The 16,554-nt window shown below is 45.5% G+C and overlaps 1 protein-coding gene across 1 annotated transcript; it reads right to left on the minus strand.

Annotated features, from left to right (window-relative positions):
• Positions 1-1,080: 1,080 nt before the first annotated feature.
• Positions 1,081-14,990, minus strand: bpifcl (BPI fold containing family C, like). Its single transcript, XM_080856990.1, has 15 exons — positions 14,859-14,990; positions 14,556-14,667; positions 14,103-14,231; positions 13,773-13,928; positions 11,482-11,545; positions 11,331-11,391; positions 11,086-11,177; positions 10,731-10,907; positions 10,362-10,421; positions 9,943-10,110; positions 9,646-9,713; positions 9,518-9,560; positions 9,349-9,412; positions 1,948-2,024; positions 1,081-1,353 (listed from the first exon to the last, which is right to left on the minus strand). Exons 1-15 carry the CDS (start codon positions 14,953-14,955, stop codon positions 1,288-1,290), a joined length of 1,434 nt encoding a protein of 477 aa, XP_080713116.1. The 5' UTR covers positions 14,956-14,990; the 3' UTR covers positions 1,081-1,287.
• Positions 14,991-16,554: the final 1,564 nt, after the last annotated feature.

The following is a 16,554-nucleotide window of genomic DNA, read 5'->3' on the forward strand; positions in this document are numbered from 1 at the left end:
GCCGAAGTGGTATTTTGAACGCCCTCTCCTGCGCTTGATGATGTTCTCATTAAGATGTTCATGTCTATTTGTCTAATAAATAAAGCTTAATTTCTCTGTTCCAACAACCCTCACTTACAGCCATCGGGGCTTAGCAGCAGGCTACGCTTATGGTTGATCCTTTCCATCTGTGAAATGCATAAGACGTTTACGCTTATAACACAATAGGAGGGCACATCCACCTTTTCTGAAAGAATAATTAAAACGCTTCTCATTAACAAAAAGCCCCTTTACCCACTCGATTTCTCTTACTTGCTATGTTAATACTACACTGTGAATTAAGGCAATTTCAATGTGCACTTTTTGCCACAGGATGGCGATAAAGATGTATTTACTGTAACATCCCAGTCGTGACTTGTAAATGCAGTCTTGGAGCAGATAAGCATCTTTCAGCTTCCAAAGGCAAAATTGGCTCTGGAGAGAGTTGATTAAAGGAAATTGGATGGAATACACAATGCAATAAAAAACATCTAATTTATGTAAAGCCATATCATGCAATACATGAACGTTTGTTTTGGGAACAAATCTCCCTCTCCACCACACTCCCATTCCACTCGACCCATCACTGGTATCCATGCATGAATCTGATATGCTGGTTGCCCACTCCCTGACTCAGAACTCTGTCCCTGGCCAGCTGACACATCACACTGTGAAATCTTCTGGATCTTAATGGTGCTGTTCAGAATAATTCATGGATATGTTTAGACTAGGTTTTAAGCACATTTGCACAAATGCTTTCATTCTCCAACAAGATAATTTAGCTTAAAAGAACAAACTGGGAAAATAAAACTGCACAATACGTTTAAAAAAATGATGTCGACTTACAGTATAGGTCCCCTACAGGTCTGTTTGGTAGTTTCTCTATTACACCAAAAAAAGGGATCATCTATCATGTCAGGGAGTTCCTTGGGGTAAAAACTGTGACATTGATATTTCATTCATTTAACAGAAAAACATGAAAAACATTTTTTTTGCTTCTAACCAATCAGCTTCAATGGTTATTTATTATTGTTTGCTATTTTTGTCACATGATTACAGCAATAACAGACATTTTCTCATGATTCTTTGTCTTTTGATTTAGCAATTTTTCAAGGAAAATTAGTGTAGATATTTAGGATATGGAGAAAGAGTAAGAGTAGTTCATGAAATGGGAAAGCAATACAATTGTATAATATAATACTAAAAGAAACTCTTCACTGAGCTATATCGTGAAACGAAGGATTATCTTGAATGCCTTTTTGGTTCTCCTTAAAGTTTCTCCTCTGTGTATAAGGGAGGGCTGATCTGCACATCACTGAACACAGCCAAGAAACCCTGTGAAAAAGAATCACATTTACAGTCAGATCCAGAGCCTACTCATATAACCATACAACACAGAGCCATTCTCATAATGTCAAATCTGTGCCCTTTACCATTTACACACTGATATCCCTATTCTTAATCACACCGATTCACAGAATGCATTGATTTGTGTTATTTAATTCATTCAATGGAACTTTCCATGGACAAATTTCCTGCGAAATATTGAAGCTTCCATGTTTTTTAGAGCAAAACACAAACATTTGACTAGTTTATCTAGGTTTTACTTGCTTTTACTATGCAAACTGCCTATTCCCACCGTGCATGTTGATGTCACTTGCAGTCCCGGTCCGCATTCTCACTCAAATTCCCACTCTCATAATATTCTATGTTATTTTATATACTATTGATGGCTATTTACATTCTAATGATTAATCTCAGCTACACACTCATTTACTTCATCATGTGCTGGCCTATCTAGCACATGTAGTGTCACTCATACTCACCTGTATTCAAACCCACCACACCTCTTGAAGCTCACTGGCACCCTACTCTACCAACCCACTTTGGGTCCCTTGATGCAGCTCACCAGTTTGTCTGTAAACCCACCTGCTGCACCTGCAAAACTGTCTTTACCAATGTCACACCTTTCATCACAGGAAGAGGAAACCCACTCTGAAGCTTGGCTAAAACAAAAACAAAACAAAACTACTTTAGGTTAAAGTATAGACCTCTGTCCATCTCATCTACTTTGACCACTTAAAATCCCTAAAACATCACCTAACCTTTATCAGTTATCTAAGAATGACACAATGACATTTTTTTTTTGTTGCATCAAATGATTCTACTGAAGCACAAGTGTTTCTGCCATGCTGCTCAGATAACAAAAACATGTTACTGGTCACTGGTCAATTCTGGTCACTTTCTGCCTTCTTTCTTTGGAAACATTTGTTGCCAACAAAACATGGTAAAACTCATGGAAGGTGAGTTTGTGCAGTACATTTTAAGCAGTAGATCAAGTTTATGCCCACATGGTTCATGTAAAGACACCATCACATACATGCAGATCTGTTTCGACCTCACTCTGACCGTCACTACCATAGATATCTATAATAAAGGCTAGATATCCTGCCTGCGTTTCTGGCCGACGGAGTCGAATGTCCGCACATTTCGGCCATTTTGAGGACAGTATAGCTCACTCCCCTTAACATTGTGTTGGTAGTGGACTTTTTAAATAACCAGAACTTGCTCAATTTTCAACCGATTTTCAAACAGGTTGGTTTGTTATAAACGTAAGATATTTCTTATGGCACTACATACTTATGAAGAATTATAAACATGGGTTTTCATATGAAAATAACATTGACAGGTCTCTGACAGGTCTCGTTTCAAGGGAGTGTTCAATAGAGCAGGTTGCACAAAATTCTGGCATCTTCATTGGCAATAGTCAGCAATTTCCTGTCGAAATCATAATGTAAGATGTTTAACAAACCAACCCGATTGGAAATCATGTGCAACTTCAGTTTTATTATGTGCAACTTAAGTTATATTGAAAAGAAAGAACAATTACTCGCCAATTGATGTAAAATGACTGATACACAATAGCCGTGATACACAATTAAGCTGCACATTTCAACACGTTCAAGCATCCAGAATTATTACCAAGGTAATGACGATTGTAAATCAAGTTATATGTAAATCCGTCAAAATTTCCGCGAGATAAGAGTGTAAACGATTGTGAAGATCACTGACGTTGCCTAACGTACCACTGATCCCTACCGGAAGCATACTGTCCTCAAAATGGCCTCCTGTGCGGACATTCAAGAGTCCGCCATAATCCATCTAGCCTTTATCTAAGATATCTATGGTCACTACGGTCTAAAAAAGGAATGATAACCTTCGTTCTGCCTATCACCGAGACCATATGTCAAAAAATGTCATGTCCATGACCTCCGGAAGCAGAACGACACGTGTTTATAATAACAGTGAATGCCCCTGGTTCAGTCTCTCACCTTGATCGCCTCAAAACCGGACCAGGTAAGACGCAGATCTTTTCTATACGCTACACAGCCAGATATTTCTCTACCCGAGGGTAACAGGCGCCTTGTGTCCCTGTGAATTGGTGTGGACTGTGCAGTTAATTTGACGTTACCGTGAGCCTGCTGTAATTGCGTTCGCGCTCTGTTGCAGATCACCGTAGCGCTTCTCTTTTATATTTTTTGTTATCACGCTTGAATTAAAATAAGCTTTAAGTTGTTTTGCGTGCCCTATACTGCTGTTTGCAGCAGTGGGGTTGGCGTGTGCCTGCTAGGTGCGTTCGCGCACTGGTGCGGGCCACCAGAAGAAGATATTTAAGTTGTACATTTTTCCTTGCTGTTTGTAACCACGGAGTGAGCCTTCTCATTGCGTTCGCGCATGTTTACAGGCCACATAATAACGCTACACTGCATATTGTTATTGCTAGTAGCATATAGTTTGACATAACTCTAGAGTGTTTCTAGTTTGTTGTTTAAATTTATCATTGCACTTGTACATTGTTGATCTATTGTTTGGCATTGGCCACTGGCATACTACAGGTAGGTAGCCAGGTAAGTATAGATTACTGTTATAAGTTAATGCTTACTGATTAATTATTGTTGTCTGTTTCATTGTAATTGTGCAGGCTGATTACTATTTTGATCTGGGTAGTCAGTGTGAGTGGTTGATCAAACAGCACCCTATAGCCGCTGTTCGCAGCCACTGGGTGAGGTGTGAGCCGGTTAGGTGCGTTCGCGCGCTGTTGCCGGCCACATATCCTTTTTCTTACAACTTGCCATGATGGCCTCGCACCACTGCAGAGTCTGCTGGGTTGCGATGAGCACCACAGATGGGCATAGAGAGTGCCCTGCTTGCCTTGGGGCCGCCCACGTGTTGGAGGACGTGGACAACCCCTGCAGTGCAGCAGCTGACCTGTCTAGAGGGGAACGACTTCGTCGTGCTAACCAGGTGCGCGGGCACGTGCATGAGGGCATGGCGGAGAGGCGAAGCTCACCCCATCGCTCGTCCCACCCCCGTAAACATGGCCATAAGCGCAAGCGCTCAAGAGACCGGCAGCGGGAGTCTCCCCTTAGGTCTGACCAGGAGGAGGCCTCCAGAGCTGCAAAGCGCCCTGCTCCACCCGAGGCAACAGAGGGCAGTAGTGCGGAGTCACGCCAAATCCTCTTGGCTCTCCAGGCACTATCAAGGAGGATGGATGGGCTAGAAGGACTTCAAGGCCCGCCATCCATACCGCCGGGCCAGGAGGGTCCCCCCTTACGCAGGCCTGAGAGCCATGGTGAGGAGGAGGACTTGGCCGATGCGGATGTGCTATCCCTCCATGCGTCTCAGGCTACAGACACAACAGGCCAGGGCAGCCGTGGTGGGGAACCATGGACCTACACTAGAAGTGAGTCCACAAGGGCGGGGGAGATACCTGTTAGCCCTCTGCTGACCAGGGTATTGAGTGCCGCTAATATTCTAGGCCTGCAGCCCCCCACACCAGACCCGGCTCCTCATAAGGGTGTTTGGGAGGGTGTATCTCACGCTAGCCCCCCTCCTTCTATTCCTGTGGCAGAGGACTACACTAGAATGCTGAGGACTGCTTGGGGTAAGACCTTGCAGCGGCCCCAGTTTAACACAGGCTGCCGTCAGCTGGCAACGGCTGTGTACCCAGCTGAAACAGGGCTGGGGGACATGCCGCCTGTCGAATCATCGATTGCCTCTTGGACATCACTTGGGCCTGCCCGGGCGTCCCCTAATCCACGTTGCCCGCGCAAAGAATGTGCAAAGACCGACCGCCTGATCACTCGATCTTTTAATGCATCTGCACGAGCAGCCCGTATGGGCAATGCCCTTGCTATGACGTTGGCGGCTCTGCGTAAGATGCTAGACCCGGCGGACAGAGATGCCATGGCCCTGGTGGAGGCTGCACTATCGGCTCACTCCCAGCTTACACGGGACGTAGGGGACTCAATGGCCTCTGCAGTGTTGTGCCGTCGTCAGGTGTGGCTGGCGCAAACCTCTCTGCCAGAGGCTACAAAAACAGAGCTGCTTAACCTCCCTGTGGCACCTGGACATGTATTTAACCCAGGATCCCAGGAGGTGCTGGACCGTGCAGAACGGGCTGCAGCATCTAGGGGGGCTGTCCAACGTGTATACGTTAGGACAGCTCCAGGCATCAACCGGGCACCAGCAGGGGGGTTCAGGCAACGGCAGCCCGGCCGGCCTCCACAGGCAACTAGCGTTGTCCAGAGCCACCGCTTTCAGGCAGCTAACCAGGGGCCAGCCCTACATCCCCAGTCCAGGGGGTGGCGGGGACCGAAACCGAACAGAGGCAGGAACACAGGCCGCGGCGGTGGTGCTACCTAGCAGCCAGGGGCTGCCCGTCGGATGCCCTTCCCAGCTGTCTCAGATCTCCTGGGAGGGGATTGTGCCAGACCCTTGGGTCGTGGCAACAGTAGCCCATGGGTGCCGGCTACAATTTCGACGGCGGCTCCCAGCATTTTCAAGGGTCAGAGTAACATGTGTCAGAGACCCAGTTTTAAAGTCCGTGCTCGACAAAGAAGTTCGAGAACTACTTTTAAAGGGTGCCATCTCAGAGGTGCCACTCAGCGCACAGCAGGATGGGTTTTATTCCAAATATTTTATTGTGCCCAAAAAAGACGGCGGTTATCGGCCCGTCCTCGACCTCAGGCCCCTGAATCAATATCTCAAGGTGCTGCCATTCAAAATGGTCCACACCGCAGTGGTGATACGGTCAATCCAGAAGGGGGAGTGGTTTACGTCTCTGGACCTAAAGGACGCTTACTTTCATGTCCCAATCTGTCCAGAACACAGGCCATACCTCCGGTTTGCCTTCCAGGGCAGGGCGTTCCAGTTTCAGGTCCTTCCTTTCGGCCTCTCCCTGGCCCCAAGGGTTTTCAGCCGGGTGGTGTCCGCTGCACTTGCCCCCCTCCAGGCACAGGGGTTGAAAATACTACCCTACCTGGACGATTGGCTCGTTTGCGCCCCCTCTCAAGAACAGGCGACACAGAGACACTGCTGGCCCACATCCAGTTCTTGGGCTTCACGGTAAACTGGAACAAAAGCAACTTGCAGCCCCGCCAACAGGCGGAGTTCCTTGGTGTCATTCTCGACTCGGCCAGCATGAAAGCGTCCCTCACTGGCCGGAGAGCAGACAGTGTGGTGGAGACTCTGAAGTACTTTCGGCCGGGCGGACTAGTTACCGCCCACAGAGTCCAGAGGCTGCTGGGCCTGATGGCGGCGGCAGCGGTGGTGGTTCCTCTTGGCCTGCTGAGGGCACGGCCCTTCCAACGCTGGTTCAATGCTTTTCAGGCAGGCGGGTCAGGCTGCGCGTTTCTCGTGCTTGCATCCGAGCCCTGCGTCCTTGGAGGAACAGGGAGTTCCTGCTCAGAGGTGTCCCCCTGGGGGGGTCATCCTCACAGGAGACAGGTCATCTCGACGGATGCATCCCAGACAGGCTGGGGGGCTGTCTGGGAAGGACGTTCAGTAAGAGGCAGGTGGCAACCTCCGTGGACATCAGAGCATATAAATGTTCTCGAACTGAAGGCCATCCACCTCGCCCTTCAGGGATTCCTGCCATCAATACGGCACAACCATGTTCTGGTGAGATCGGACAGTACCTCTGTAGTGTATCACGTCAATCACCAAGGGGGGACGAAGTCCCAGAGATGCCTCCAAGTGGCAGAGGAGCTGCTGACATGGGCATGGCCACGACTTGCCTCACTGAGGGCTGTGCACATCCCGGGCGTGGCGAACGGTGCGGCCGACATGCTCTCCAGGACTGGTCCACTCCCGGGAGAATGGAGATTGCACACAGATGTTGTCCACCAGATCTGGCGGCGGTACGGGGTTGCACAAGTGGATCTGCTCGCGTCAGCGGAGACAACCCACTGCCCAGAGTGGTACTCCCTCAGGGGGCAGGGGGGCAGTTTGGGCCTGGATGCCCTGTCACAGGAATGGCCAATAGGCTTACTGTACGCTTTTCCTCCACTCCCTCTCATCCCGCAGGTTCTTCAGAGGGTCAAGGAGGGCCAACACACAGTCCTACTGGTTGCCCCACGTTGGCCAGCGAGACCCTGGTTCTCGGACCTGCTCCAGTTACTGCAGGATCAGCCATGGCAGTTGCCAAGCAGAGCAGATCTGCTGTCACAAGCAGGCGGGCAGGTCTGGCATCCGAACCCAGCCGCCCTGCGCCTTTGGGTTTGGCCATTGCAGAGCCCGTCGCTGATCGCTTAGATGAGTCTGTTCAGGAGACACTCAACAACGCTAGGGCCCCATCTACTCGAGCCTGCTATGCACTCAGATGGGGGATCTTTTCAGACTGGTGCCGTAGCATGGACCTTGAGCCGGCAGCAACTTGCCCTGTGCCTCATGTGTTACGCTTCTTGCAGTCCCAGCTGGATCTAGGCAAGGCGGTTAGTACGGTGAAAGTCTATGCTTTTGCCATTTCGGCTTTCCACCAGGGCGAAAATAGCAGGCCCCTCGGAAGGCATCCTTTGGTCAGCCAGTTCTTGAGGGGGGCGCGCCGGTTGCGTCCAGCTCGTACCCTACGGGCACCTGGCTGGGACCTACCTTTGGTTTTAACTTCACTCACTGGGGCGCCGTACGAACCCATATCAGATTCCAGTCTACGCTCTTTGTCGCTCAAGACTGCATTCCTTTTGGCTCTCTGCTCAGCAAAACGAGTCGGGGAGCTGTGTGCCCTCTCTGTCAGTGACGACTGCCTCAGATGGAGGGAAGGCGGCACTGGTGTTTCACTGTGGCCAAATCCAGCCTTTTTACCAAAGGTTATTAATAGGCAGTCCATCAAACACGTTCTGGAGGTGGATCAATTTCAGCCAGCCTCTGCCTCACAGGCAGAGCAGGAGAAGTTACTCACCTTGTGCCCAGTGAGATCCTTGAGGGCTTATCTGGCCCATACACAGCCACTGAGGAGAGCACACTCCCAACTCCTTGTCTGTTATGGGGCAGCAAAGAGGGGGATGCCTCTCTCAAAGCAGAGGCTGTCCCGTTGGTTAGTAGAGGTTATCTCCCATGCCTATAGCGCACGGGGGATGCAAGCCCCTCCTGGTACAAGAGCTCATTCTACCAGGAGTATGGCAACGTCTTGGGCTGCCCTCAGGGGAGTACCAGCAGACGATATATGTGCAGCGGCCTCATGGTCTACGCCATGCACTTTTACTAGGTTTTATAGGGTGGATGTAACTCGCCCAGCTTCGGTCGGCGACGCCGCCCTCATGTCCGTGACCGAGCGAGGTTTTTAAAAACTAATTCTGGGTTCCTCGCGACTCTTTTGGAATGTGTCATCCCTTTTTAAGACCGTAGTGACGGTCAGAGTGAGGTCGAAACAGATCGTAAGTTACGAACGTAACTATGGATCTGTGAGACCGAGGGATGACCGTCACTATCTTTGTCGCTCAGAACAGCCTGAGGCGCTCAAGGTAGGAGACTGAACCAGGGGCATTCACTGTTATTATAAACACATGTCGTTCTGCTTCCGGAGGTCATGGACATGACATTTTTTGACATATGGTCTCGGTGATAGGCAGAACGAAGGTGATCATTCCTTTTTTAGACCGTAGTGACGGTCATCCCTCGGTCTCACAGATCCATAGTTACGTTCGTAACTTACGTTATGCAGCAATCACATATGATGTATGCTAGTATTTCAGGGAATCTTTCAACAACCATGGTGTAAGGAACTAACAATTACCCTACCCTTTGCTGCATTCAGTAAACTGGTAGCAGGGTCCAATTTAAATTAAAGGCTGTACATTGGCTGTATTAAAATCCTGATTCAAACAGCAGCTATCTGAAGGTGCTATGAATTGCAAGAAATTTGGTTCTTTTAGACTGCTTGCTATACCACCGAATACCATGTGCTTGTGTGCCTGCTTGTGTGCCTGTTTGATTGTAAAAGGAAACATCTCCCAAACACATATGTCCCTTAATTAATGTGTTTAATCTCACCATTCAATTTAGGAAGAAAACCATTCTTCATCCCCAGGATTGCAACATTCTTCAAGGTCGTAGTCTGTATGATCAGGTTCAAACAATTATGAATTAGATAACATAAGAACATAAATAATCCTACTGATATTAAACATTGTGTAAACTATACATAAAAAACGAGACTAACCTGGAAAGTCCCAATCTCACTTGATACCAGAGATAAGGTCAAGCTAGAGGAGGGGAAATGTTTTATGATGGTTAAAGGTAAACCTGTGCCCAAAACACAATATGTCAGGTTTAGAAGATTTGACTCACTTATCAAACCCCATTATTCCCATCAGCTTCTCATTGGCAATGCTCAGTTTGCCACTGAATTGAGTTGTCTGCTCAGAGGAAGGTAAATGGTTGTACATGTACAGTTATTTATTTCCTTTTATGTAATGTAATGGAAATGGTAACATCACTTTATCTTGATTAAATACAAAAAAAGAAAAACATTAAATAGAGAAACACAAAGACCTCTCCATAAACTGTACTTCAACAATATTGTAGTCCCTCGTTTCAATTCGCCTGCAGACATGCACTAATCTGAAGCTGAGCTACTGTACTCACCAGGTTGAGTGTGAACAGGGGATGGAGGGTGGAGGTATTGTCAATGGCATAGGCTTTGACTGCTGCAGACAAGAGCAGAGACAATGAGTCCATCTGGAGCGAAACAGCTGGAGCCTCATCGGCAAACACCTGGAGCTTCATCAGCATGTCGGGGAACATCTTGGGCAGCTGGACTCACACACACACACAGATGGTCACTTGTACGAATGTCAAATATATTTCAAGGTAGAAAAATGCAATTTCTCTTCATATTAGAAGGCAATGAATCTTTCCTTCTTCCTGATGTTATGTTTCTCCATCTCTCCTCTGAGCCTTTTTCCTCGCTTCCTCATATTCAGTTTTAATCCTTCTTGCTTTTGCACTGCTTTTGTCACTGACACTCACGTGAAGGACTCAAAAAGAAGGCATCTTTATCTCACCTGTGGGATGAGTATTCCAAATGAGCTGGTATTGAGCCGCACAGGAGAAGTTTTAGGAATCTGGGAAGAAAGAAGACAGCAGTACGGCTTCTTCAGTTCACCTTGTCCAACTCCATACGTTTTGTCTTGCTGTCTGTGAACTATCAACCCCTGTTCATTATCTCTTATGTCTAAGAGACACCATTTCCATCCCTTACCTTGTGGGAAACTGATTTCTACAAATGTACCGTTTTCTGTGAAATAGCTTCCAAATAAGTGTTATTATGACTACAAGAACAGGCTACAAAAAACATTCAAATATGAACAGTCCTAAATGGTCTCTACACAACCCCCCCCCCCCCCCCCCCCCCCCCCCAACCATCCACATACCATGCTGTCTGAAACATTGATCTGGAGGAGCCCAGCTGTCAGGCAGGCGTAGGCATAGGAGTTGAGACAGAACTGGGAGATGCCCAGGCAGAACATGTGACCTGTTTCACACGGCAGCTGGAAGTCCTGTGGAGGGAATGGAGGTTCCCTGGGGTTCCACTCACTGTAAAAAACACCCTGCAGCAGAGCAGCATACAGTTACTCAGGACTATATCATGGGGAGATCACAACATTCATGCAGAGTTTATAAAGTTGTGTTTGAGCTGTTGTGTTTGCCTGCTGCATTTGTAAATATTGCTTGAAACATGCCATGAAGCTGGGGAGAGAAATGTGAATGGGTCTCTTTTATTCTCACCTTGAAATCCACTTCCATGTCAGAGGTCTGTATGACTGGATCACTTGTGAGAGAATTGTCAAGGATCAGGTTGGGATCAACATGATAGGTGACTGCAAGAGAGAACATCACATCACCTAGTCACTTCAGCCTAGCAATTTCCCCTTTGTCTTTTCCAATACCCCCACCCAACCCAAGCACACACACACACACACACACACACACACACACACACACACACACACACTAAAACACACATGCATTACCATTCATGGCTGCTAAAACTCTCTCCAGGTTTACAATTTCCTTTTCCAAAAGAGGGCAAATCTGTGTGTGATCACAACAAAGGACTATCAAATCTCAGGCCGCACTTATTTTTAGAAACCTTATTATTAAAAAATGTGTTTGAGTACTCACTGCGTTTTCAGCCATTCCCTTAATGCGCCCGGGAAAGATATCTATAAAGGCTTGGATGATGATGCTGGTGAAAGTTTAGCACAATTTTACTTAGACCCTTAAACATGTGAAATCTTTGAGATTTTCACTTTGAGATCACCTAATTTCAAACGAATCAATAAGTGTAAGCACACATATTGTGAACCATCAATTGGTCTAATTATTGTTTAGCATGTTACATTTACTGTAAGTGTATGTGGGAGCATGCACATTTAAAGGTTTACCCTTTACATATATTCCTGGCCCTAATTTGAAAGGGCAACGATCTGTGCATTACGAATGAGTTGTAATGAGCAAATGACACAACATCAAAGGGAGGAGTCAAGAAGAATTGTTATAGTATGCACTCATAGGACGCTAGAGTATCTGGAAGCCTTTATGAGGCAGGTGAAACAGCATTACAATGGCAGACAAGAGAGAAGCAAAGTTAAGCACATCACACAACGCTTATTTAGATGTAGGTTGAAGTTGACTTTCTCTGACACCAAAGCACTATGTCATCAGAAATCACCCCATGGTGCCTATATGATAAAATGAATATGCTAGGTAACTAGGAATCTAGTTAGTTGAGGTGGTTAATTAGTTAGTTAGTTGAATTACCTCAGTGTCTCAATGATTCTCCTCTCATTAAAGCGTAACTGCACTTTTAACTCTGCACTTGTTTTTCACATCAGTGCTGGTGTTATTATTGACAACATTTGCATTTTTATAAAAAAATATCAACATTTAATGGGTTGAAATAGCTCAACACACCATCTCTAAAATCATCCTGAACCTTACAAGGCCAAAGATAACAACCGTTTGGGACTTATATGTACCTCATTAAATGGACGGCCGACCTCCCCCAGCCTTGTGAGCTTCACTTTAATTTGCTGATGGGGACTAATCATGCACAGGAGTTTACAACCCCCCTCTCAGCCTCACTCTGCCCCCTCTCTAAACCACTTACCCACTTTTGAAATTATGCAGTGGGTTGAGTTAGGCTCAGTGCTGGGGGTGAGAATACACTTTAAAATACGCAGGTGTGCCAAGTTAGTACGAACTACTGACGTGGTTCAAACTTAAATAGTATGATGTTGGTTCGACACTTCAGATGTTAGTTTAACGATAGATCATACCATAGCTCAGTGCTAACCTCCGTCGTTGTAAGGGAAACGCACTCCTGTCCAGCTGTGAAATGTCAACTCTTAAGATATGTTAGTTTCAGTTGCCCGTATCACTATACTGACATTATGCTATTAGACGGTAAATGGGAGAACAGCATACTGATCAGTGAATAGGCTATTGTGCTGTAAAATACAAAACAAAGTGCTACTTTTGTGTTTTTTTTTGTTGGCGCATTACTGAAGGCCCCGATTAATTATACTGGATTATTTAATTCACTGTCTGTGGAGCATAGAGCTATAGTTATGCCTAACTGCATAGTCTATGTATCCATTTGGTAACATACCCCCCCCTACCCCTACCCACTTCCTATATCTTCTCGGCAGACCTGAAGCAGATGGGTCCCCCCTTATGTGCCTTGGTTCTGCTTAAGGCTTCTTACTGATTTACAGGGAGTTTTTTCTTGCCCCTGTCGCCATTGTACTTACTCTAAGGGGGTTCAGGCACTGGGCTCTGTGAAGCACCTTGAGACAGTTTTTTTGTTTTGGCGTTATGAAAATAAAATTAATTTTAATTGAATATGCCTGCCAGACACCGAAAACCAAGAAGCCAGTTACATTTCGGTGAAGGAACATGCCTTCCTTAAAACTATTTAAATGACCACCTACCTTTTTGATCAGACACACCCAAATGAGGCAAAGGTCTGTCCTCAAAGGCCCTAAGCTCTGTTCGCAAGAAATTACCAAATTAATGTGCTCTTGTAATCAAAGTAGCTTTACACAATGCCCTTCTTTGTTTCGTGTATAAGAACCACGGTGCAGATCTGTTTGATTAGGGCCCCAAGGAAAGGTAACTAAAATCATGATAGACTGGAGTCCGCTGGAGTCGGAATGCAGTTTATGGGGTTACGTCGATATTGCAGGCAGCACAGCAATACACAGGACTCAGACAGGCATATCCAGCAAAACACAAGGAACTTTTATGATTGTGGCAGTTCGTCAGTGACGCACAAGCTTGTCAGAAAGGAACTGGAAACAAGTGTAACATCCACTGCTTAGCCGTAAACAAACAAGCAAACGAATTGCTGTGCAGAAATCAAAAGTGAATATCTTTCATTATGCTCAGAAAGAAACAACCAAGTTACCCACCCGGCTCCTCCATGAAACTTTGTGTATACTCTGCCAACGTGTGCTTTACATGTCAGGGTGCTGACAGATAAACATGCTTGGTCATCTTTCCCCAGCTGTAGCAGTGACTCTACACAAACATCAAACAACGCCAAGTCCAATGTGCCTCCATCCTTACTATGTATGGAAGATAGGGTATGGGAGTGAAAGGCAGAGAAAAAGATGGGTTAGTATTACAGTAAAAGTATTACAAATGGGCTGTTTTCAGGTCGACTTTCTCACTTCCCCCTCTACAACGAACTATACAGTCACATGCCAAGGAGAATGAAATAGAAAATAAACGTAACTTACATGAGTCCATATTTAGTTCTCCATTCCGCTGTTACAGCTATACTCAGTCCACAAAGTTCCATGTGGAGTCCAGCATTCTCCTCAAACTTAACACTTGGCTGTGGATAATCAACCTTAACCACCTTCATACTGCCGAAATCAGTCATAGATACTTAATCAGCCATCAACATTCACCCATAACAGTGCCCTGTCATAACAGTCCTAACCTTAACTTAACCCTACCATTACACCCGGCAACACAAGTCCAAACATATATTCACGTATTTTAATCCATAATGTATTCTCATTAATATAACAATCCTCCAGCACCCTTGCTTTACTTGCAAACTAATGCAACTGCTAAAGGGGCCAAATGTTTCTCCTTATTTGGCTAAAGTTTTTTTAATCCTCACATAAACATACATTAACAAAAACCTCCAAGGCTAATACCAATGAGAGAGAGACGGGACTCACTCCGAAATTTCATAGTAAACAGACCCAATTCCAATGTTCAATTTCCCTGTAATTTGTGGAATCTCTGTGGTGAGTAGTTTCTCCTGTGCCCAGCCTGTGATTACAGTTTTCACTACACACACATACACACACACACACGCACGCACGCACGCACGCACGCACGCACGCACGCACACACGCACGCACACACACACACACACACACACACACACACACACACACACACACACACACATAGTAAGTGCATAACTGAACATTACATCTTGGGTTAAGATTAAAAGTGCTTTTGTCTTCTGGGCTCACCATAGTCAAGCCCTTTGGATGACATCATGAATTTCACTCCAGGCTGGGCTACAGAGGCTTGAGGAGCCAGCAGCAGCAGCAGCAGGAGAAACATCATCACTGTCTGCTCCGATGTCACTTCTTATGTGTCTGGTGTGCCCAAATATAATGAATGTTGTATAGATATCACACATACAGTATATATATAAGTAGGTCACCTGGACATTTGTCCTCTGTCCAATTGGTACATGGAAGAGTTTATGCTGGCCCTGACGGGTTGGAGGCAAGATTTTACTTTGGTGCCCCATCCAAAACAAAATTGTTTTTAAGAATCATGGTGACATTGTTTTACATTTACATTTAGTCATTTAGCAGACGCTTTTGTCCAAAGCGACGTACAAGGGAGAGAACAGTCAAGTTAAGAGCAATAAAACCTGGTGTAACAATAAATACTGCTTTTTTTTCAAGAAATAGAAAATGACATAGAAACAAAAAGAAGTGCGGGACTTTTCAAGTGCAAGTTAAGCCAAGGTTCCAGTTAGGAAGGGAGGTGCTCTCTGAAGAGTTGGGTCTTCAAGAGCTTCTTGAAGGTAGAGAGGACGCCCCTGCTCTATAGCAAAATATAGTGGAACAGCCACATTATACTCTTTGTTTTGGTTATGTTAGAATTGCCGGATACTACCAAAACTGATGTGTGCTGCTAATCACAAGCATGGACTCACAAAGTGTATGTGTCGTAAAACGTGTTTATTGCAGTTAACTGGATAAGGTCATGTCTTCAGTCAGTTTGGAGATTAAATAAAGACAGAACACCTACCCTCTAACCACTTATCTAAATATCCATTGATGTTCAATGTGCAAATTGTAAATAATCTGAGTATTAAGCATGGTGTTCTTACCTGAGTCTGCTCTGCGATCTGGTGACTTTTGTCTCTTGTCTTCTGTTCTCAAGGGGATTTTGTACATTCACACTTCCTCATTCTCGATCTTCTTTAATTGCCATATTCAGAGTTCTAAACATACTTCCCTCTGTCCAAAGCACTCAAACTGTTTTATCGGACATATATATCAGACACTTTTAATGGCACCATCCAGAGTGTATAGTTTTAGGTGATAAAACAGGCTTTGTTTATGTTTGTCTGAATACGAAGTGAAGTTGAAGATAACCATATCAGTGTGGAACACCCTCACCCACACATACACAAATCAAGAGAGAGACTTCTTTCACTTCTTTATTTCTAGAAATAAAAAGAAGAAGTCCGACACATACTTCTGTTTATTCATGTTCTGATCCTCATTCTTTTCTCTTTCAGACGTGCGCACATCCACCCACTGACCTACCCCTTTACACCATTTCATGGACTGGGAAGCATGTTTAACTAGAGTAATGAGACTGAATATTATGACAACTCACAGTAGAAGCGAATAATGTTGATAAGCATGTTACAATGTGTAAGATACATTTATATAAAGACGTTAATATTAATGAGACAGAGACCAGCAATCAGAATTTCAGCGCTATATCTTTTGCAAAAGAGGGAGAGTGTCACAACCAAATTTTATGAACAAACTCCAAAGATGAGCTGGGCGCAGCCAGTCAATATAGTTCATATAGTTCCTCAGAACATGTTTCATCAGCAGGCACGGGACATTATTCTGAGACAAGACGTTGACCCTTGTCTGACCCTTGTCTAATCAGTAGGTGTCTGACAGCAAA

This window comes from Sprattus sprattus (assembly GCF_963457725.1).
Source record: "Sprattus sprattus genome assembly, chromosome: 18".
Classification (NCBI taxonomy): domain Eukaryota; kingdom Metazoa; phylum Chordata; class Actinopteri; order Clupeiformes; family Clupeidae; genus Sprattus; species Sprattus sprattus.